This window comes from Lolium perenne, chromosome 6, assembly GCF_019359855.2.
Source record: "Lolium perenne isolate Kyuss_39 chromosome 6, Kyuss_2.0, whole genome shotgun sequence".
Classification (NCBI taxonomy): Eukaryota; Viridiplantae; Streptophyta; class Magnoliopsida; order Poales; family Poaceae; genus Lolium; species Lolium perenne.
Window position 1 is genome coordinate 143860379 of NC_067249.2, and position 24068 is coordinate 143884446.

The following is a 24068-nucleotide window of genomic DNA, read 5'->3' on the forward strand; positions in this document are numbered from 1 at the left end:
AGAGGCAATAATAAAGTGGTTATTATTTATATCTTTATGTTTATGATAAATGTTTATATATCATGCTAGAATTGTATTAACCGAAACATTAGTACATGTGTGATATGTAGACAAACAAGAAGTCCCTAGTATGCCTCTTAAACTAGCTTGTTGATTAATAGATGATTAGTTTCATAATCATGAACATTGGATGTTATTAATAACAAGGTTATGTCATTGTGTGAATGATATAATGGACACACCCAATTAAGCGTAGCATAAGATCTCGTCATTAAGTTATTTGCTATAAAGCTTTTGATACATAGTTACCTAGTCCTTATGACCATGAGATCATGTAAATCACTTATACCGGAAAGGTACTTTGATTACACCAAACACCACTGCGTAAATGGGTGGCTATAAAGGTGGGATTAAGTATCCTTAAAGTATGAGTTGAGGCATATGGATCAACAGTGGGATTTGTCCATCCCGATGACGGATAGATATACTCTGGGCCCTCTCGGTGGAATGTCGTCTAATGTCTTGCAAGCATATGAATGAGTTCATAAGAGACCACATACCACGGTACGAGTAAAGAGTACTTGTCAGGAGACGAGGTTGAACAAGGTATAGAGTGATACCGAAGATCAAACCTCGGACAAGTAAAATATCGCGAGACAAAGGGAATTGGTAATATATGTATGGTTCATTCGATCACTAAAGTCATCGTTGAATATGTGGGAGCCATTATGGATCTCCAGATCCCGCTATTGGTTATTGGTCGGAGTGAGTACTCAACCATGTCCGCATAGTTCTCGAACCGTAGGGTGACACACTTAAAGTTGGATGTTGAAATGGTAGCACTTGAATTATGGAATGGAGTTCGAATATTTGTTCGGAGTCCCGGATGAGATCCCGGACATCACGAGGAGTTCCGGAATGGTCCGGAGAATAAGATTCATATATAGGATGTCATTTTATGTGAAATAAAATGTCGCGGAAGGTTCTATGGAAGATTCTAGAAGGTTCTAGAAAAGTCCGGAAGAAACCACCAAGGAAGGTGGAGTCCACAAGGGACTCCACCTCCATGGCCGGCCAGCCCTAGATGGGGTGGAGTCCCAAGTGGACTCCACCATAGGGGGCCGGCCACCCCCCACATGGGAGGTGGGAATCCCACCTTTGGGTGGGAGTCCTAGTTGGGCTAGGTTTCCCCCTCCTATGGAAGGTTTTGGTTTCGGGTCTTATTCGAAGACTTGGACACCAACACTTGGGATCCACCTATATAATGAGGGGCCAAGGGAGGGGGCCGGCCACCCCAAGACCACAAGCTGGCCGCCCCCCTTGAGTGGCCGGCCACCCCCTCCCAAACCCTAGCCGCCCCCCTCTCCTCCATAACTCCTGCGTAGCTTTAGCGAAGCTCCGCCGGACTTCTCCACCACCACCGACACCACGCCGTCGTGCTGTCGGATTCAAGAGGAGCTACTACTTCCGCTGCCCGCTGGAACGGGGAGGTGGACGTCGTCTTCATCAACAACCGAACGTGTGACCGAGTACGGAGGTGCTGCCCGTTCGTGGCGCCGGAACCGATCGTGATCAAGATCTTCTACGCGCTTTTGCAAGCGGCAAGTGATCGTCTACCGCAGCAACAAGAGCCTCCACTTGTAGGCTTTGGAATCTCTTCAAGGGTGAGACTCGATACCCCCTCGTTGCTACCGTCTTCTAGATTGCATCTTGGCTTGGATTGCGTGTTCGCGGTAGGAAAATTTTTGTTTTCTATGCAACGTTATCCTACAATGTGAACACATACTTTTTGAAGTACCTCACAAGGAAGATCTGAAATCACCTTCTTGAGCTGCATAACATACAGTAGGTTTCAGGAAAACGAAATAGCGCCATATAAAGTAAAATATACAACTGAAATGAAATTTCAATTATATACACCCCTCTCTAGTAAGAACTCCATGAACAAAGATACGTCATAAACTGGAAGATGTAGCAATTGACAGCTGATTTACACCATAGTTTAATTCTACTCTTATCAGGTTTCCGAACACCTTCTTAAATTAGGGCAACAAGCAAATGTGGGAAGCAAACATATCAATTATACCTACTGAACAATCTGGTATACACAACACGATATCAAGTTTCCAGTGAAAATAATCTCAAATGAGGGCCACTTGCAAATGAGGGAAGCAAACATATCAATTATGTACCTATTACAACAATCCAGTATACACTACACCATAGTTTAATTCTACTCTATCAGGTTTCCGATGAACATCTTCTTAAATTAGGGCAACAAGCAAATGTGGGAAGCAAATATATCAATGATACCTACTGAAAAATCTGGTATACACAACACGATATCAGGTTTCCAGTGAAAATCATCTCAAATGAGGGCCACTTGCAAATGAGGGAAGCAAACATATCAATTATGTACCTACTACAACAATCTAGTATACGCCACTCATCTAGCTACTGTATTACTGATTTGGCTCAGCCACCTCATTGACCATGATAAGCACAACCACATGGTCCAACATTGCTCCATGTATTCCCTTTCAGCTAACTGGATCCTTAAATGGTACTGAAAACAAAAACAAAAAATAGCTGTACCTATTATTTTTCATTGGAGAAACGAGTTCTCTCAACATTATTGTTTTAGCACATCAAATATTTAACTGAAATAGTAGCTGCAAAGAGGAAAAACAAACTATTAGGAGCTCTTAGCTAATACGCAAAATATCTGAAAACCCAAACTGTATTAGAACGAACACAACCCAATCTGATACATGCTACTGAAATTATCAAACTAACTCAAGCATTTACTGAAGAAATATCCACTTGAGCTAATGGCAAGGAAGATATAAAGAAACGGTAAGTACCCCATGTATTCTTCTTATGATTTTGTAGAACTCACATGGCTTATATACATCAATCAGTCTCATTGGGATTTCATCCAACACAATGTAGACGTAGAGAAACAAATCTGCACAAATAAAGCTCTAGAGCATGGCACTGGAAGGAGGCAAAAATCAGAGAAAAGGAGAAGAGTGTGTGCACCTGCTTGAGCGTTCGGCACCGGCTGTTCGTGCTTCACCTGGTGAGCACGAAGGAGGAGGAAGAGGTCGACCAGAGCAGCAGCGCGAGGTCGGTGACAGAGAAGGGGCGCGGGAGGAGAAGGGATGGGGCTAGCGGCAGCTCCCCATGACCCGAGACGGATGCCTCCTGCCGAGTGCCCTGAATCAGCATGGAAGAAGAAGGGAACAACCACTTTTTTGATGAGATTTGCAGCTCTTCTTTCTCGTCTAGAAACTGTTAATGGCAGAGTAGATAACGAACCGGAGAAGAAGATCTTGAGCCCAGCCGCCTGTGGATGACCTTCTCAAGCCGGCGATAATTCACCAATATCTAAAATAGAGGCAATGGAATATTAGAATGAGGCTATAACGATTTATACAACGCTATGTTGTTATGTCTACATGTTCACACCATCATCAAACCGCTAAGCGATGGTCGGGGTTGAATTAGCATCCGAAGGGGAGTGAAAGTGTAAACTATAGTAGACTACGTGGCTGGAAATTATGACCAAAAAACTGACAATATAATTAACTGGCATAGGAAAAATAAAGGAAATTATGTAGGAGAACCATTGGATGAGAGTTTGCCTGAAGAAAATGAAGTAGAATCAGCTGAAAGTGATGAAGAAGAAGCTTCTGATGCTGAAAATGCTGGTATGTGCTTTCTTCTTGGTCAATAAATACAATCAGGCAAGGGTTTTAAGTGAAGGATAAACATAATGCAGGAACAGAATCATTGATGCTTAACACTTCTATGCATTGAATAATCTTCTTGGTCAGGGATGAATTTCTATCTTCATATACATTTATTTTGTTGTTTATCTGTAACATGCCATGTAGGCCTTTAGCCGGGGACATATCAGGTGAAAGCATGACCAAGTTGTAAAAATCTGTAAATTTCTCCTACTATTGGATCATGTACCAACGGCCAGATTAGATTCTTCATTCCACCACCAATTGCTACTGAACATTCTGTAGAAATGCCCTGCACTTAATGTAGTAGCATATCTCACGAAGAGTAGTTCCTGGGCCTTTCAAAATGCTTGTAACCGGGTAACTTTTAAATGCTAAGAAATATGAACCAGCAAACTTTAGAAAGCACATATGAACAAGCATATTTAGTGATCTGGACCATTCTCGTTAGTACCATTCTATCAGCAAGGAGAGATCACAAATAAGCAACCAAGAAATATCAGATCTGGACCATTTTCGTTATAAAAAAAATCATGCACATTCGAAATATCATATCTGGACATGCACATTCCACTGTTTACATATATAGAGGTTGGAGGAGGAGAAGGAGCAATCGAAAAGGAGAACTTACGATGGGGGGCTGAGGCATTGAGGGTGCTGGAGGCCGTACCTTCCCCCGTCGTGGCTTGGTCTTCGGTCTTCCTAGGCTGGGAACACTCCCAGCTAGGGTTTCGTCGGAGGCCGCCGCCGAGCATACGTCGGCCATGGTGTGGAGGAGCCGCGACGGCGGCGTCGACCCGAAGCGGCGCCCGCCCACCTCCTCATCGCACGACGACGGACGCGGCCGACTGTCACCTGGAGGAGCCGCGGCGGCGACGACTGACGCGGCATCCACGCGGCGACACCCGCGACCGGCCGTGACCGTCGCCTGCCGGCGCTCCAGCGGCCCGCGGCTGCTCCTGGGCCCGCGCTGCCGGCCGCCTCCGCGACGTGGGCGTCGCCACCGCCAACCTCCGTGCGCACTCCGGCCGCACCTCCTCCGACCCACGAACGCGGAGGGGAGAGGCGGTGGGAGAAGAGGAGGCGGCTGATTCGGGGGAGGAGAGGAGGACGGGGATTGGTTTGCCCTGTTCGATCTATATTCTCTCACCTCTGATCGACAAGCGACCAGGCGACACAGAGCATACAACGCCGCTGCCTCTGCTCGTCGGTCCCACACGCACCTGGCCCCAGCTGTCATTGACCCGTTTGGAGAAGAAACTGGTGACAAAAAAGCGACAGCATCCAATGGCTGAGGTGAAAAGCGGGAGTGGATCGCTGGCATCCAACGGCCAACGAACGTTTGCCCCTTTCAGACCCCCTGGTTGAGAGGGTAGTCTAGGATCATTTATAGGAGAAATGTCATACATTCAACGTCCTATATGTTCAGTCTCCTTTCTCTTTGGATCCACGATGAAATAAATACCTAGCTCCTCACCTCAGCTCCATCTCCACCTCCTCCCGAATCCAGTTGCTCGCCCTCGCGAAAAGAAAATGTACTTGTAAAAACTCTGAAATGATCAGGAATCGGAGATTATATAGCCATAGAAACAATGTGTGTGAGAGCATCTCCACTCGTCCCCCCGACGAGGCCCCCGAGCGACGTTTTTTCCATCCGGACGGCAAAATTCGGCCCAGTCGCGCCCCCGGTTCCTCGTTTTCGTCCGGATTTGGCCCTTAATCCATCCGGCGAGCCCACGCCACCCCCGGCCCCCCGGGGCGCGCTCGGGGACTCCGGACGAAAGATTTTGGCGCGAAACGGCGTGTGGACCCGTGTAGTCGGCGACTGGAAAACCAAATCCTGTCGATTTTCCCTCCAATTTGCTTGCATATCCCCATTCCCTCCAATTTGCTTGCATATCCCCATTCTCTCCCGCCGAAATCCCCCAATCTCCTCGTCTTCCAGCTCCAGTTCCTGGCGGCGTCTTCTCGTCCACCACCACTCTCCTCCTCGTCTTCTCGTCCACCACAATGCCGCCGAAGGCGCCGGCGAGGAAGATGCGGGCGAAGAAGACGAAGCCGCCGGGCATGTCGAACGCCGAGTGGGCGGCGGACGAGCAACGGCGCGACGTGGAAACAAGCGCCAGGGCGGAGAGGGTGAAAAGAGCCGCCGCCAAGAGGTCGGCGGAGGCGGCCCAGGAGGAACAAGCGAGGCTGATCAGCATGGCCTATAGCGGCGGCATGTTCCCCGGCCAATGGCCGACGCAAGGTACAACAAGTTCCCCGTCTTCCTTCTCGCCTTCGCTGTACTCGCCGTCGCCGACTGCCGTGTTCCAAGAGGGCGCCTACGTCCAACCGTCCAAGCCCACACCGTCGCCGCCCGAGGTTGACGTCGGCGGCGGCGGCCTGTTCGAAGGGGAAGAAGAAGAGGAAGAAGGACTCGCCGCCTGCCGAACCGCGTATCAAATGGACGCCGAAGGAAGAGGAGTGCCTCGCCGAAGCTTGGATGACCGTGTCCACGAACGGCATAATCGGGGCCAATCAGTCGTTCGACACATATTGGCTTCGAGTGAAGCAGGCGTACGAGGAGCGCAAACTCGTCGATCCCTACTTCAAGAAGACGAACATGAACGTGTTCCGGGGAGACAAGGCAATGGCCACCCATTGGGGGCTCATGCAGACGGCGTGCAGCAAATGGCACGGCATACAGGAGGAGTGCGAGAAACGGCCGATCAGCGGCCACGACTTGGAGCAAAAGGTATGCTCCGTCGACCCTGCATCACCGAGGTACATCGTCGTTAGCTGACCCGTATCGCCGTGTTCTTTTTTCCCCAGCTGCGCCGAGCTTTGGACATGTACACGGACGACACCGGCCTGCAGTTTAAGTTCCTCAACGTCTACGCCCGCCTCGAGAACTGCGAGAAGTGGAAGGAAGTCCGCACGACCCTCTCGAAGAGCAAGACCGAGCAGTACAACCCCGACGCTCCGGCGGCAAGCGCGGCGGAAGGGCGCCCGAACTCGGCGAAGAAGCTCAAAGAGCTCAAAAAGACGGGCAATCCCGCCGACAGATGCAAAGGCGTCGATCGACAAGTGCTGGGCCGACTTGAGGACGCACGCCGACGGGAGGAACGACAAGTTCGACGGCAGGTGGCGGGAGATGCTCGCCAACCAAGGCGTCCGGATCGCCCTCGTCGAAGACGACGGCGGCGGCGAAGAAGAGGAACACGTACTTGGCGTTCCTCATGGGCGGCGGCGACATGGAACCGATGGACGAGGAGACGAGGAATTGGTACCAGGGCCACCGCAACGACATCCTCCGAGCCACTCCGGCCAGGTCCTTCGTCGTCTCCGCCGGCTCCTACCTCGTCCGCCTCACCATCTACCTCGTCGATCGCGGCCGCTTCGACGTCCACTGCCGCTGGTTCATCATCCGCCGCCGCAGCCGCTTCGGCCACGACGTGTGAGGAAACTGGTCCGTCGGACGAAGCCGTGCCGGCCGGGACTGCCGACGAGCCTGTTTCCGTGTAATTTCCCTCCGATCGCCGATCTGTGGCTGATCCTTTTGCTCCTTTTGCCGATCATCTGGCCGTACTTGTAGCGCGGGACGGCGGTTTGTTTGAATTTAAACTCTATCCGCCGAACTCCGGGTGGACGACTGGAAATACGGTACTCCCCACGCCTTAATTTCGTCCAATCCGGAGGTAGTTTCGTCCGGATTTGGGCGTGGGGAGCCCAAACGAGTGGGGATGCTCTGAGCTTGAGAGACATTGGGAATGCGGTCCCCCCATCCATCCGGACGACCCCAAAAAGTGTCTGGCACACCCTTGCCTCCACCCAGACTTCAAGGCCGGTTAGGGGAGTTCGGAAACGGCCGCCACTTTGGACTTCTACATGAGTAACCAATCGGCCATGGATTCAAAAGCTGGTCAGCTTTTCTTAGAAGCAAGTATAATAAGTTTTAGTTAGAGCAGTAACCCCTGAGTGGTATAATCTGGTAACCCAAATCGCGGGCATACTTCAGCTCTTCGCTGTAATATACACCCCCAAATTTCCCCGTTGGGAAAAGTAGTGTATTATTTTGCTTTTTGTATGGCAAGAATGGGCGAGTAATAGTAGTAGGACAAACAACATAAGCCTCAATAAACCCAAACATATCATCCAATTCCAGGCCTTCCAAATTACCATGCCAGACAGGTTTTCCACCAGTCCGCGTAGATTAACTCATTATAATGAAATGGTGACTTACCACGAGCAGTTCCGGAATGGTCAAACTGATGTGAATCGAGTAATCTCTGTGGATTTGAGTCCCAGTATCAAACATGTTTCTACGGAACGTGTATGGAGTACATTAAAGTGTCTACATAATATGGGAGTGATTTCGAATATCTTAAAGAAATTCTTATACTAATATGTGTAAGTTCCTTGCGTTTAGAACTAGAACGTGAGGCATAGTAATGGCACATGTGTGATATTCTATTGATCCTGTTTAGGCTGCTTTATCTTTCTATCTACTAGCAGGCTTGACCTACTATACTTGATTGTTTGCATGCCGAAAGAATATTCTATGAGCCTATATTCAAGCAAAGACAAAGCAAGTAGTGCTCCTATCCCACTGAAACAATAAGCAAGACAGGGCCCTGAAATCACCAGCCGCGTCCCCAAAGCATCCCCCAAACCGGACAGATTTAGCGGTTTGGGGGACGTGTTTTGTTCGTGTCTCCTTTGGGGGACGTCGCTCTCCAGTCGCGTCTCCCAAACGCCGCCCCCAATCAAGAATTCAAATTTTGCATTCAAAAGAGATCGTTCCCGCCGAATCGTCGCGATCAGAGTAGCGGCGATCAAAGTACTAGGCGCGCGATCATATTACAGACCATATAGTGCATGCTAAATTAGAAAAAGGGGTTGGTCGACGGCGACGTATCCTGAGTCGACGCAGGCCCGTCGATCACGATGACCTCGTCGCGATCTGCCTGGTGCTGTGCATACTCCGTCTCCTCCGCCGCCGTCGCGTAGGCCGACGATGGTGTAGCAGTCGAAGACGCGGCAGCCGGCTCTTGCGCCGCAGTTGCTGCCGCTGCCGCTGCCGCTTCCTGGGCCGCCGCGTCGGCCGCCGCCATTTTGGCTTCGATGTCGTCGAGGATCTGGCCTTTGAAGAAGTTGTGCGCCGCCCGCGTCCTTTCCGCTCCGCCATCGACATCTTCCGGCGCAGACAGTCTTGATGCCACTGATCATCGGTCCATCCTTCCGGCTTCTTCTTCGGGGCCGGCGCCTTCCGCGGCTTCGCGAACGGCGCTTTCGCCACTTTCGTCGCATTGCCCGGCGGCTTCTTGGCCGCTTTCTTGGCCATCTTCTTGGGGGCTACCGGCGGCGTCATGGAATTGGGAGAAGGTAGCGGCGGCGGGTGGACGGCGGGAGGGAGAAACAAATCGGCGGGGAAAGGATAAATGAATCGGCGGCAGGATAGTGTTGGGAGGCCAGAAATGCGCGGCGGGATAGGCGCGATATGGCGGGAGGGGCGGGATTTGGCGGGAGTGGGAGACGATTTTTTCACTGAGCCGCTGACGCGCCGAGCCCGCGTCGGTTCGCCTCGCTTTTCGGTGTGTCCGGCGTCCCCGGTGCGTCCCCTGTGGGACGGGGACGGGCTCGGGGCGCCGGACACCGTATCGGGCCGCTCCGGACAAAAATGGGCTTTGGGGGACGCGGCTAGAAAGGTTTTTTGGTCCGGCGCGCCCCAAATCCCTTTGGGGGACGCTTTGGGGGACGCGGCTGGAGATGCTCTTAGCTAGTTACGAAGATTAAAATAACATATTTGTGTCTAGTTGGAGGAGAGGGAATGTAAGTGGGCTATTATGAAAGAGCTCGCTCTAGTGCTCCTAGGCAAGTTATGTGAATGAAACGTGAGTCATCCATTGATAAGTAGTATATTCTTATAGCTAACTATTATACTACACTATTGGAGTTGCTCTAACGGTACTTCATGCACCTTGTTGCTTTCCCACGCATTAGGACTACGGCTTCCCACGTGGTGACAACGAGTTGTCGATCGGACTCTTCCATTCATCCACCTTGTTGGTTCCCCACGCATTAGGGCTAGGGCTTTCCACGTGGTGACAACGAGTTGTTGGTCGGACTCTTCCATAACCTAGGGACGAAGCTGCCCCCATTGAAAGCTAGGAATTTATTCATTAATAGCACTAATGGCTATTTAACTATTAGAATTGCTGAGTTTCAGCTAACTAAGACATAGCTGCGTTGGATTTTGTTTCTGCTTGAAGATTCATGTTTGCTGTTGTTTGTATTTTGTTTAGACAGTGGCGTACGCGGCTGGGTGGGCCGTGGCCCACCCTTATTTTTTGGAAAACCATTAATATTTAGTCATTTGAGTAAATTTTTATCACACATGGGCAGGAAAAATTAAAAATTAGGGGTGTGCCCACCCTACAGATTTCTTGTGCGTCCACCACTGGTTTAGACCCACGTTAAAACACACTAAAGTAATTCAACTCAGACATAAGCTAAGTCTCAGTCGACTAAGCATTAGAGACGCCCTTTAACTATAGAGAATGACACCGGTGAAATGTAGATACTAATTTACAGCTGACCCAATTGAACAAAATTTCTAGCTTAGTTGCCCAAACTGAAGGAAATAAATAACTTAATACCGTGAAACAGCTATATATATGGGCCTGTTTAGCCCGTGAGTAATTAGCATATTAAACATAAGTTTTTCTTCCATATCACGCACAACAAGTTAAAGGGGATGTTTCGACAGTTCCACATGATCATACAAGGTACACGTAAATATACATCTATAAACATATAGATTTATTAACAAGTTAATGACAAATGACCCCAGAAAACCGATGTCCAGGTCGGCTCAGCCAACTATGGACAGAGTTAAAATAAACCAATTTTCGGCAAGCAAGAATCACGACTCATCTCATCCTTCGCAATTGGCAGTAGCACAGGATATTGTGCAAACAGAACCCGGAGAATCGAGATTACCGCACAATGATGAGAAGCTAGAATCCAGCCCATCCTGATGGCTGATCTACTTTCTTCGCTACCCCGGTGCTGAATCTCTGGGAGGAACTCCCCTGCGCACTTGTTCTGTTGATCTGTGCTGCAGCAGCAGTACTCCCCGATGATGTGCTGAAACCCCACGCATCAGGGGAAGGCCCTGCATTTGTGGTCCTCGTCAAGTTTTGCCTCCCATTGGTTGCATGGTCGACCTTTGGCCTGGCCTGAGCCTTTGCCTCTGGAAATGCCTGCCATGTCTTTGCCTCGGAGCTGGGTAACGACGAGTTGCCTGCAAGCATCCCTTGCTCAAGCTCCCACACCGTCCCTTCGATCTTCTCCTTTCGCTACATGGATTGTAAGTCTCACGTAAGATGCTAGAAATGTTCACGGATAAGCAAATGTGTTGTACTAGATATAGATTTAGAGTAAGCACCTGAGATCCAAATTCTGGTATCCTTGAGCTGACTTTACTTGAAGGTGGCGGTGTTGTCTCAGCAACAGTGCGCTTCAGCTCTTGGATTTCCTGACGCTGAGAGCGGCAGATTGCTGACAGCTTTTCATACTTGGCCGTCATCTCAGCCTTCTCCAGTGTGGTTTTCTTCAACTGCTCCTTCAGATTGGACACTTCAGCTTCAAGCTCAGACGTCTTACCAGTAGCAGCGGTCCCCAAATGCAGATTGTTTGCATCAAAGTCTGCGACAAAACTGTGGAAGGGATCTTTCCCAGATATTGTCTTGCTTTGTGATTGTGATGCTTTATTTTTTACAGAACTTTGTGGTTCCATGAAAAGATTTGTGTCCGAACCACCCATAAGTCCATTACTGGAAACAATGTTACTTGTTGTATTTCGCAAAGCCTGACCAGAATGACCATGCCTATCTCCAGGGGTACTGCTGCTGATATCCACCCTGCTTTGGTTATACTTTGATGAAGGTGATGGTTTAATTGGTTCCTCGTCGAACATAGGCTTCTTATTATCAGCAACTTGAGAGCCCTGTGCATGTTGTGTCGCCCAGAATGCACCTAGAGGTGCATCTGCTGCATTTGCACTTCCATGAGATGATGAACTATCAGTTTGTCCTCTTGGAGGCGGAGGGGGGCTCCTTTTAGGCGCCACATGTGTCCTTTTATAAGCACCTACAGATGCAAAACAAGATGATAGTAAAGTGAGACAGTAACCTTGGTCATTCACCAGTTGTGCTATCGCTTATGTGAATATTTATAATAAGCAATCAGACTAGAATACTTTAATCTACCACATTGTGCGCTGCAAGGAGATGATAGAAAGGTTAAGTGAACATAAGCTTATCAAACATGGCAATGCACTATCTAGTGATTGACCCAGTCAGATGCCACAGAAATAATAAAATGAGATCATAAGACAATCAATACAAACATTACCATTAACACCCTCTCAAATAGAATGCTCATCAAACAATCATATAATTAGGTGATATCAGACTTATGAATAGATGAGGACTTTTACTTCATTAGAAGACATGTAAAATTCAGCTTCATCCAAAATAAGTTTCCTAGAGCCAAATTTTGTAATGACACTTCCTAATTTTAACCCAAAACAAATGCATACTGAATTACTGATATGACAGAATACATAACAAAATGCAGACTAATGCAAAACACTGCCTTTTCCTATTTTCGAAGGGTCCTTGTTTCTCTATGTTCCTTCAAATACAATCAATATAGTTATAAATATAAAAAAGGACGTACCCAGTGCTGAGAGCTCCCGCACTGTGCGGGGTCTGGGGAAGGTGCAAGTGGCAAGCATTACCCTCACGAAGTGCAATGTGAGGAGACCGTGACTCGAATATAGTTATAAATATACAAAAAGAAATTACATTGATTAAATATGATCGCATACTCTACAAAAGACTCCAAAGTCCAAACTCTCCAGAAAATACCACTAATTAAAGTATTGAATATATTCAGAAAAATAGGTGAAGCGCCACTACAGTTTTTTACCAACAGAAGAAACAGTCATGTCTAAGTTTACACTTTACAGATTGTCATATTCTAACCATTACTGTCTCCGAGCTGTGCAATCCATATCAAGTTCAGGACAAGAGTTGTCGAGTGGATGGGCACTCTATAATGAAGCTCGGGATCTTCTTAGGGTTTTTGGTAGCATCTCCATTTGTAAGATAGACCGGGTTAGTAATGGTGCAGCGCATGTGTGTTGGAGCTCATCACCCAGGATTGTAATTGACTTGGCTTCAGGCCAACAGGTTTCTGACGCACTCTTTTCCTTCCAGGGTACCGAAGGGGGCTGGAAGGTTTTTAATGAGGCGGCCTGTTGGTCTTAATATATGGTGGATTATTTCAAAAAAAAAATATTCTAACCATTACTATAAATTAAGAGGTACCCCACATGATCCACAAAGTGTATACCCTATAGATAGCATTTAAAGAAAAACACACCTTCATCTTGCAAGCCCATAGAAATGGCTGCTGAGGCCCCATCAGGTAAACTTTTCTGTAACTCGGGAGGCAGTAGTTCATTAACACGAAACCAGACCTGTTAATTGGACAAAACAGAACATCAGCCAATAATAAACAATGCTTATTTGGCTCCTAAGACTACATGCAGCATTCTATGACTAACCTAGTACCATGGAGATGAATGTCCAATCACCTGCGTGATATCTGGTCTGGCATTTGGAGAGGCTTCAAGCATATCTTTGATCAGCCCTGTGACACTAGTGCTGTACTTCGGTTGCTCTGGAATGCGATAGTTGCCATTAAGGACCTGCAACTTTGACTCTCCATCAAATGCAGATTTGAAGTAGCATATTCTATAGAGAAGGCATCCCAGGGCCTGCGAATTGTGGAATAGAAAGTGTTAAAATCAGTCCTGCCATTAGTTTACTTGCTTACTATTCAGGTACTTCGCAGCTGACCCAGGTACTTTGCAGCTGACGCTTATAGTTGTGATCTTGTAATATAACCATTCTGTTCTGACATTACTTTGCTTATTACTATTCAGATATAAATCACTTCCCCGTTATGTTATAACTTCGGAGATGGACCTAGTAACGCTGACTAAATCAGAAAATATAGCACATGCTGTGGCATTAGTTTACTTGCTTACTATTCAGGTATATGAACCATGAAAACCACATATTCATATGTTATAGACTTACCCAAATGTCGACTTTCTCACTAATGACTTCTCTTCTGTAGAGATCCCACATCTGAAAAACCATGAACACACAGATAAGATCACTGGAGGCTGTACAAAAAGTTATCGATCATGCAGACAGCTTATTAACCTCAGGGGCTCTATATGCAGGCGTTGTATGTTTCCTAATGATATCTTCTTCAATCCCCCTATCTTCTGGCTTGTCAAAGCATTTATGGTTTGTTGATGTGCTTCCAAAATCACATAGTTTCCACGCACCATCTAGTCCAAGAAGAACATTTTCAGCTTTCAGATCCCTACAGAAAGGGGGCAGAATGTAAGATCTTGGTGAATACAAGATAAAATGTAAAAAATGGTTTGCAACAACTAGAAAGTAAGTCCCTCGCTCACACCACAGTCATGCAGGTAAGAACTGCTTGCATATGATATTTTTTCACACACAGATAGCCAAATTACAAGGTATAGGGATATACTATAGGCCAGAATATACAAATGTAATACGGGCAAACAAATAGCAATAGTCAACTCAGTTTACTAATGTATCAGCACTCCAGTAGTTGCTAAGTGAACTTAAGTCAGCTAATTAAATAGTGAAACATAATAACAGCATAACTGTGCAGAAACCTAGCTAGTGATACTTGATAAACATGGCCTATCACAAGGCATTCTTACAGAATGAGAATAAAATATGGCTTTGATATCTGTAAATGACTCGTTCCATGTACCTATGCGCAATTGGTGGTGACTGGCCGTGCATAGCGAAAACCGCATTGCAAACATCTCTGAATATCAAAAGTGCCTTCTTCTCCTCATAGTAACCAGTACCTCTGCTCTCCATTGCACTCACCAGGGACTTCTCGCAGAACTCCATCAGAAGCAGCGCCTCCTTTGTGCGGCCCATGTCAAAAACATCATGGGCAACCAGTGTGACAACATTGGCATGCCCTTTGAGGAGATTCATCACCTGGATCTCCTTCATGACAAGATCAAGCGATTCGGAATCATTGCAAATGATGTGCTTCAGCGCATACTGCTTTGACGAGTGCAGCGCATCACATGCAAGATACACGCAGGAGAAACCTCCCTGCGCGATGGCATTGCGCACCGTGATCTTCACGTTTTTTACATCAATGGTGCGGCCATCCAATCCAGCCTGCGCTTTCCCGCCAAAGGGATTGAACCTCCGCATCCTTGGGGTTTAATTGATTCTTCTAATGTTTCTGCATAAGCTTTTAAGTGCATAAGTAAAATAAAGTGGGGGCAGAGAATGAAACTTCCAGTACGCACAATTACTTTAAAAAGGGCACCGGATTGCCTAAGAAGCACATAAGTGAGATGCCCGGCATTCTAGCTTCAGCAATAAACATTTTATATGCACTGACATCTACGTTAAGTGATGACCATCCTAGATTATCACTTACAAGCTGATGGTCTGCATTTCTTGTTATGAATGAGGGAATGCTCCACCACAAGCATAACCATCGAAACCATATGAAATCAACGTGTGTGATCCAGTTCAGATCCTGCCTGTTTCATAATCATGTGTTGGTAGGAAGCCCTGACCATTTCAGGCTCTGCTGCAGTTAGAAGATTAATGATTGGCAACCAATCCTAAGTGCAGAAGTCTTAAGGGTAACCACTTGCAGCGTGTGTTGGCATGATCTAGCTCGAGTACGAACCAAATGCAGAGACAACTACGGGCGGATCTACACGGTGTCCCGGGCGTGCACTCCAAAATTGTGGAGGGTTAGTTTGGGTTCACTTGTGCATGTATTACTACTAAAAGCTCATACCTCAGAAACGAATATCCAAGATCGCGATGCCGGTGAGGTTGGAACGGGAGCGGCGACGCGCGCGAGAGGCGGAGGGGGTTTGGGGCGCGAGGCGTCGGCGGTGGCGGTGGCGGTGGCGCTAAGCTACGGCGTGGAGGCAGCACTGCGGCGCGGCTGCGGTAGACTGCGGGGGAGATTTCATAGCCGCATTGGGTGGGACGGATCGGAGCTTGGGTACAAGATAGGTGAGGAAAGGTGCGGGATCAGATTCCGACGAGGGGGAGGGGGGCGGCGCGGCTCTCAGATCGGATGCGGCGTCCGTGAGGTGAGGTGAGGTGAGGTTCGCCGTCGGCGTCAGGTTCAGAGCACGATCTCGACCTTTTTGGGGCGCTCTGCGTCTCTCTCTGTGATGGCTGATGGCTGGTGGAGAGGGAGGCAGGAAGGAAAAGCCGCGACGTGTTGCGGTGGTGGTGATGGAGAAGAGGTGGGCTCTCCGCCTGTGCGAGCGTGATTCCAAAACATATTTGGATTTTTATCCCGGAGGAATGGCTATTGTTTTTTTTCTATGGCTATTATTAGTTTTTGTTAGAATTTTTTGGGGTTCCAGAGCCGCCACCCCGGTTTCCGAGCTCCGCTCAGCGCGACAACATCTAGGGCCAAACGCCACGCTAGGACAGAGGTCCCGCAACAGGAGGAACGAGAGCCCGCCACCACGTTTTGTTAGATAAGGGGTAAATCCGGCTTTTGCACATGTAGATCCACACCGCCATATGGCCGCTTAAGAAGGGAGACGATAACACATGCTTTTTCCTAAGGTCGCTAACAACAGGAGGCGAATAAACTGGATTCTCTAATTGGGTATGGGAGAAGGAATTATGGAAGATACTTGGTTCGAAACAAAATAGCAAGTTTAATTGAAATCACTATTTACTACATAAAAGGGAACACACATATCAAACTAAAAACTACACATAAACCCTTTCGAGACATATGGTCTAAAAGTATGAAGCGTTAACAGACAATTGATGTCAATGGTATGCTTATTGCAAGCAACAACTTCACTCTCCGCTATGCTGAGGATGTTCCTTCTACGGAGGTCATGTGCCGAGGGATGAAGAATGGTGGAAACTCTGTCGGCTGGAATCGTATCATGGTGGAAGCAGATTGCATGGTAGTAATCGAGGTGTTGAAGAATGCTGGAAACTATGTTGGTCGTGCAACGACAATTTATAAGGAATGTTCTTTTTAGTGTCATAGTTTTGCTCGATTCTTATTTACTCATTGCCCTAGGAAAGCCAATAAGGCAGCTAATTTTCTAGCTAGTAAAGCGGACGGGTCACAATTCACTATGTGGCAAGAGGAACCTCCCGATTATATTGTTAATGTAATCATGGATGATGCAAGCGTGTTTCGAGAGAAATAAAGCCTGCCACAAAGTGTCATTTATGCTCTACAGGGATTGCAGCATGTCAGCCATGAGTGCCCCACAAACACATATCACCTTGTTGTGACATGGCCACTAACGCCACCACCTGTCCGTCTTGGAGTGAGTAATGTTTATACGGAGTTCCTTCAAATCCTACATGGCGTCCACATGGACAAATATCAAGAAAATTAAAGCAAAAATCTAGGTGACAAAATTCTATGGCCAAAGGGAGAAGGGTATCATCTCCTACTAGATAAATTCCTAATTCACCCTTTTGTCTTCCACTCTTACATAAGGCAAGATAATTTCACATTCTCCCTCCCTTGAAAGAAATACCACCTCCTCAACTAAGGAACAAATCTAGTATTTCCTAGACTAGAAGAGCAAAGTGCTCTGGTCAACGGGTCAAATAAGACAAGAAGGATAAACGAGGAAGTCAAAGACGAAGAACCCTCCAGTATTATGGACCAAGTTTTACCTATGTACCCTTTCCATCTACCACCATTGAAGGTAGATTTGGTCATTTTTCAAGGACCCCTTGTTTGGTGGAGGTTCATTCACGTCCAACTTAATTCAAGAAGGGGGAGAGTTAGGCTCTAGTTTAAGTTTTGTGTGACTCGTACCTACATCGAGTAAGGAGCTTGGCTTCATCATTGGGAAGTCTCCAACGGCCCAAGTTCCATGTCCCCTGGCCCCCACGCTTCAAGTTTCCAAGCGTAGGAGAAGGGCATCTTCGAACGAATCATTTGAAACTATTTAAAAAAAACATTGTCTTAACTCTCGCAAAGGGTGCACCAACTTTCGGCATAATGTTGGCATACACATTCCCTACTCATCAATACTACTCGACAATCGCTTTGTTCGAAACACCCTTTTTATTCTCTTGTTGTGCGTTTACAACAAAACTGATGATGCAAAGTAGCATCTAGTCGCCCGTGAGTGTGGCGCCACTGACGACAAGCTGGCGGCCCTCTCTGACATGTCGGTGCCAGAAGCAGCTCCATGAATCTCGTCCACCAGCTCAAGACCTCGCCGCAGCTCAGTCAGCTAGCGGCTTATCGACTCTCAACTTGTCAAACAATGCCTATCTGCACTTACTATTTCCTAGATCTAATGTTGCTACGCCAATGTGCTACTACCACTCTTTATCTTGGTGTAACTGCAGTTTATCAATGAATTCTGCTCTTGGAACGTGCGTGGCTTAGGCCAGAAAACAAAATGTGACGAATTACTAAGTAAACTTATTAACATCAAACCATCTGTCCTACTACTACAAGAAACCAAACTACATGATATAACAAATCAAAAGGCGAAAACCTTTCTTCCAAACCACTTAAACGCCTTTGCTTACAAACCTTCCATCGGATCTGCTGGAGGAATTCTGAATGCTGCCTCAAATAACTGCTTCAACATTAAATCTATTACCCAGCACCAATTTGCTCTAACCACCATCATCACCTCCACATCTAACAATCAAGAAATTATGGTAACCAACGTTTATGCACCCACGAACCACGACTTAAAACTATAATTTCTCCAAGAAATTCAAACAATCCAAGCACCACCAAACACTCCTTGGATCCTCCTAGGCGATTTCAACCTAATGCGTAACTCAGCCGATAAAAACAATCCCTCCTTTCGGCAGGACGAAGCCGATGCTTTCAATGATGCGATCCACAACCTAGCCCTCATAAAATTACCTCTAACTGATCGCCTCTACACATGGTCTAGTAATTGTTGGAGATATGCCCAAGAGGCAATAATAAAGTGGTTATTATATATCTTTGTGTTTATGATAAATGTTTGCATACCATGCTATAATTGTATTAACCGAAACATTGATACATGTGTGTTATGTAAACAACAAGGAGTCCCTAGTAAGCCTCTTGTATAACTAGCTTGTTGATTAATAGATGATCATGGTTTCGTGATCATGAACATTGGATGTTATTAATAACAAGGTTATGTAATTAGATAAATGATATAATGACACACACATCCAAATAAGCGTAGCATAAGATCACGTCATTAAGTTCAGTTTGCTATAAGTTTTCGATACATAGTTACCTAGTCCTTCGACCATGAGATCATGTAAATCACTTATACCAGAAGGGTACTTTGATTACATCAAATGTCACTGCGTAAATGGGTGGTTATAAAGGTGGGATTAAGTATTCGCAAAGTATGAGTTGAGGCATATGGATCAAGAGTGGGATTTGTCCATCCCGATGACGGATAGATATACTCTGGGTCCTCTCGGTGGAATGTCATCTGATTAGCTTGCAAGCATGTGAATGGTTCACAAGAGATGATATGCCACGGTACGAGTAAAGAGTACTTGTCGGTGACGAGGTTGAACAAGGTATCGTGATACCGATGATCGAACCTCGGACAAGTAAAATATCGCGTGACAAAAGGAATCGGTATCGTATGTAAATGGTTCAATCGATCACTAAGTTATCGTTGAATGTGTGGAAGCCATTATGGATCTCCAGATCCCGCTATTGGTTATTGGTCGGAGAGGAGTCTCAACCATGTCTGCATAGTTCACGAACCGTAGGGTGACACACTTAAGGTTTGATGTCGTTTTAAGTAGATATGGAATATGGAATGGAGCTCGAATGTTGTTCGGAGTCTCGGATGGGATCAAAGACATCACGAGGAGGTTCGGAATGGTCCGGAGAATAAGATTCATATATGGGAAGTCATTTTCCGGGGTTCGGAAAAAGTCTGGTGTTTTGACCGGAGCTTCTAGAAGGTTTTGGAAGGATCGGAATAGTCTGGAATATTATGGAAGGTTCCGGAAGTGTCCGGGACGACCCGGGCTTTCTAAGGAAGTCCGGAGGGTTCCATAATAGGTGCAACCACGTTGCCTTAAGGGAAAAGGAGTCTTTCCTTAATGCAATTTCGGAATTGGCAAAAGAGTCTGAATAGGAGTAGGTTTTTGGAACTGGAAACCTGTCGGAACTCAGTCAAACTAGGGGGCAGGTTTATGGACGACCCAAGGGGCTTGGCCACCTATTTAAAGGGACCAAGGGGCACCCCAAAGGCATCACAAGTCGCAGCCCAAGTTCCCTCTCCCAAACCCTAGCCTCTCCCCTCCTCGTCCTTCTCCCGTAGCGCTTATGGCGAAGCCCTGCCGGAGATCTCCACCACCACCGTCACCATGCCGTAGTGTTGGCGGGATTCCGAGGAGGATCTACTACATCCGCTGCCCGCTGGAATAGGGAGAAGGACGTCGTCATCAACACCGAACGTGTGACCGAGTACGGAGGTGCTGCCCGACTGTGGCACCGTCAAGATCTTCTACACGCTTTCGAAAGCGGCAAGTGATCGACTACAGCAACAACGAGATCTAATCTTGTAGGCTTTGGAAATCTTCGAGGGTTAGTCTCATGATCTTCTCGTTGCTACCATCTTCTAGATTGGATCTTGGCTTGTTATTCGTTTTTGCGGTAGGAAAATTTTTGTTTTCTATGGTACGAATCCCATCAGTGGTATCAGAGCCCTGTCTATGCATAGATTGGTTGCACGAGTAGAACACAATGGTTTTGTGGGCGTTAATGCTTTTGTTGTCTTTAGTTCGTGTACTTTGTATCTTGCGGGATGGTGGGATGAAGCGGCCCGGGCTAACTTTACATGACCGTGCTCATGAGACTTGCTCCACGCTCGACATGCAACATGTATTGCATAAGTGGCTTTGCGGGTGTCTATCTCTCCCACCATAGTGAAGATTCAATCTACTCTTTCTATTGACAACACTAGTATCACCGTTGTGGTTCATGTTCGTAGGTAGATTGGATCTTACTCGAAAACCCTAAACCACGTAAAATATGCAAACCAAATTAGAGGCGTCTAACTTGTTTTTGCAGGGTTTGGTGATGTGATATGGCCATGATGTGATGATGAATATGTATGAGATGATCATTATTGTATTGTGGCAACCGGCAGGAGCCTTATGGTTGTCTTTATATTTCATGTAGTAGTATTATTTCAAAGTAGTTGTAATAGTTGCTACATGTGGTGAACAACCATGAAGACGGCGCCATGGACCTTGACGCTACGCCGACGATGATGGAGATCATGCCCATTGATGATGGAGATCATGTCCGTGCTTTGGAGATGAAGATCAAAGGCGCAAAGACTAAAGGGACATATCATATCACATATGAATTGCATGTGATGTTAATCCTTTGAAAAGTAAGGAGCTAGAAATTTTGTTTTCAGAAATAAGAAAGGTATGAGATATATGTGATATTTAAGACCCTATTGCAAGATGATAGAATATAATCTAGTGAGACTACATAAACTCATAAGTTTTATGGGAATGTACGAAGGTTGAAGACGCCAGACGTCCCGATCCTCCAATTAGTTGGGCACTAACGATATTCGCATATCCATGAAGTGATCGTCCTTAGTATGCACCGTTGCTAAGACTCGTCGTTTCGAAGCATCACGTGATGATCGGGTGTTATAGATTCTACGTGTGCATACAACGGGTGCAAGCCAGATTTGCACATGCGAATACTGAGGTTAAACTTTATGAGCCTAGCATGTACAGACATGGTCTCAGAAAGTTGTCATGATTTGATGGATAAAAATTATGAGTGAAATTATTCATCACATTAAAAATGTACTAATAGTGAAATCCGGAACACTTGTCATATGTCAAAGTAAGAACCTCAAGGTTATTGGTATTTGACCAACAAATCTAGAAGTTATTGATGTTGAAGTGTTTTTCTGAGAATGAGGAAAGCTAAAAGAGAAACTACAAAAGATTATTGGCAGAAAGAAATAAAAAACTAGAAAGTTTAGCTCAAGTGTATATAGATGATATACATGTTATGTATGTATTTCTAGTTTGGTCACACAATGAAATTCTTGGGTATTTGTACCATATTGGTTGGTATGAAGTGTCATACAAAAAACGCAATACAAGAATACAATGGCCTAAGTGACGAACAAGGAATATGATAGAAATGCACATCTGGAACAAAAATAAAGTGTTATTATGTTCGTCGTTGGCATTATATCTAGCCCTTCAGATTTATAATAAAGAACTTCATAATTGTTGTTTTGTTCTGGTCAAGTGAAAACAATGAGTTTTTCAAATTTTGACAGTATTCCATGTATGATGGATATGTTATTATAAATCTTTATGGTGAAACACACATGCATAACACTGACGCTAAAATGCCATAAGGCAAATAATTTGAATTCCACTTATCTGTGGAACCGCCATTTAGGTCATGTTAGAAAGGAACGCATGAAGGAACTCCATGCAAATGGATTTTTGGAGTCATTCGATTTTTGAATCGTCTGGCGCTTGCAAATCTTTTCTAATGAGAATGACTGAAATACCGTTCATAGGCCAAGAGTTGAACGGGCAACTAACTTAGTGGAAACATACATGATGATGTATGTGGTTCACTGGGCATAGTTGTGTGCGGGAGATTCTTCTAATTCATGAAAACTTCCAACAATGAATTGAGTATATATATGTGGACATATTCGATAAGGAAGAAGTTTGAAACATTTGAATGGATTCAAATAAATTTCAGCATGAAGTGGAAATCATCGTAATATAAAAGTCAAATATCTATGATTGGATCATGGTGGAAATATTTGAATTACGAGTTTTAGCGAACATCTAAGAGAGTTATGAAATTGTCCTACAACTCACGTGTCATGGAGTATCATAGTGATGATGAAGTATCCGAGAAACGTATCCAAACCTTGTTGGATTAATGATGAGATAAAATGACGCCATTATATTTTTGTGGATTATGCTTTAGAGACTACCGCTTTTACACTGAATAGAGCATCATCATGATCCGTTGAAATGACACCATAAGAGTTATGGCATGGGTATAAACCCTAATAGTCATTTCTTAAATTTTGGTATAAGTAAATAAGTTTACAACCAAAACCGGATGAATTACTTTGTTGTTATCCCAGAATTGGGAATTCTTTCCACTATGAAGTAAAAGACAAAAGTGTTTGTTAATATTACTTGCTTATTTCCAAGAAATTGTTTTCTAGCGAAGTATTTGATTGGGAGGACAATAGAACTTGATAAGGTTTATGAACCAGAGCATAATGATCAGAGTAGCGCAACATCAGAAATGGTTCCGGAACCGGCCACGACGATCATGGCTCCCATGACTACAAAGTGTTTTAGCCATGGAGATCGAAGTATCTATTGAACCTTGTAGGTATGGTTTACTTTGTGATCAAATAAATGATTTATGTGTTGGAGATATGCCCAAGAGGCAATAATAAAATGGTTATTATAATATATCTTTGTGTTTATGATAATGTTTACATACCATGCTATAATTGTATTAACCGAAACATTGATACATGTGTGTTATGTGAACAACAAAGAGTCCCTAGTAAGCCTCTTGTATAACTAGCTTGTTGATTAATAGATGATCATGGTTTCGTGATCATGAACATTGGATGTTATTAATAACAAGATTATATCATTATATGAATGATGTAATGGACACACCCAATTAAGCGTAGCATAAGATCATGTCATTAAGTTATTTGCTATAAGCTTTCGATACATAGTTACCTAGTCCTTTCGACCATGAGATCATGTAAATCACTTATACCAGAAAAGGTACTTTGATTACATCAAACGCCACTGCGTAAATGGGTGGTTATAAAGGTGGGATTAAGTATCCGGAAAGTATGAGTTGAGGCATATGGATCAACAGTGGGATTTGTCCATCCCGATGACGGATAGATATACTCTGGGTCCTCTCGGTGGAATGTCGTCTAAATAGCTTGCAAGCATATGAATGGTTCATAAGAGACCACATACCACGGTATGAGTAAAGCGTACTTGTCAGGAGACGAGGTTGAACAAGGTATAGAGATACCGATGATCAAACCTCGGACAAGTAAAATATCGCGTGACAAAGGGAATTGGTATCGTATGTCAATGGTTCATT

At 45.5% G+C, this 24068-nt stretch overlaps 3 protein-coding genes across 5 annotated transcripts in view; 1 reads left to right on the forward strand and 2 right to left on the reverse strand.

Annotated features, from left to right (window-relative positions):
- Positions 1-6148: 6148 nt before the first annotated feature.
- Positions 6149-7946, forward strand: LOC139832517 (uncharacterized). The gene is made up of 3 exons (XM_071822291.1): positions 6149-6489; positions 6567-6783; positions 7900-7946. The coding sequence occupies exons 1-3, from the start codon at positions 6238-6240 to the stop codon at positions 7944-7946; spliced, it is 516 nt and encodes a 171-aa protein (XP_071678392.1). The 5' UTR covers positions 6149-6237.
- A 2496-nt stretch (positions 7947-10442) lies between these two features.
- On the reverse strand, positions 10443-16169 carry LOC127307365 (uncharacterized). 3 transcript variants are annotated; one of them, XM_051338102.1, is made up of 9 exons: positions 15702-16169; positions 15330-15482; positions 14634-15128; positions 14039-14204; positions 13910-13960; positions 13402-13584; positions 13188-13284; positions 11185-11888; positions 10443-11095 (listed from the first exon to the last, which is right to left on the reverse strand). In XM_051338102.1, the coding sequence occupies exons 3-9, from the start codon at positions 15095-15097 to the stop codon at positions 10754-10756; spliced, it is 2007 nt and encodes a 668-aa protein (XP_051194062.1). In that variant the 5' UTR covers positions 15098-15128; positions 15330-15482; positions 15702-16169; the 3' UTR covers positions 10443-10753. The 3 variants fall into 3 exon arrangements, with proteins under 3 accessions (XP_051194062.1, XP_051194059.1, XP_071678827.1); XM_051338099.1 differs by lacking the exon at positions 15330-15482; XM_071822726.1 differs by lacking the exon at positions 15702-16169 and having other exon boundaries at positions 15330-15485.
- A 2284-nt stretch (positions 16170-18453) lies between these two features.
- Positions 18454-24068, reverse strand: part of LOC127309534 (uncharacterized) — a 69761-nt gene continuing 64146 nt past the window's right edge. The window contains exon 6 of the mRNA XM_071822292.1: positions 18454-18507. Coding sequence (XP_071678393.1) covers positions 18454-18507 — 54 coding nt within the window. The remainder of the gene's footprint in view (positions 18508-24068) is intronic.

Excerpts from the sequence above, each read along its gene's own strand:
- LOC127307365 (XM_051338099.1), bottom strand. The coding sequence starts at position 15,097 with ATGCGGAGGTTCAATCCCTTTGGCGGGAAAGCGCAGGCTGGATTGGAT. Across the intron at positions 14,205-14,633 it reads TCACCACCAATTGCGCATAG|GGATCTGAAAGCTGAAAATG; the intron begins GTACATGGAACG and ends CCCTTTCTGTAG. Across the intron at positions 13,585-13,909 it reads GTGAGAAAGTCGACATTTGG|GCCCTGGGATGCCTTCTCTA; the intron begins GTAAGTCTATAA and ends CACAATTCGCAG.
- LOC139832517 (XM_071822291.1), top strand. The coding sequence starts at position 6,238 with ATGACCGTGTCCACGAACGGCATAATCGGGGCCAATCAGTCGTTCGAC. Across the intron at positions 6,490-6,566 it reads GCCACGACTTGGAGCAAAAG|CTGCGCCGAGCTTTGGACAT; the intron begins GTATGCTCCGTC and ends TTTTTTCCCCAG. Across the intron at positions 6,784-7,899 it reads CAAAGAGCTCAAAAAGACGG|GCCTTCCAAATTACCATGCC; the intron begins GCAATCCCGCCG and ends ATCCAATTCCAG.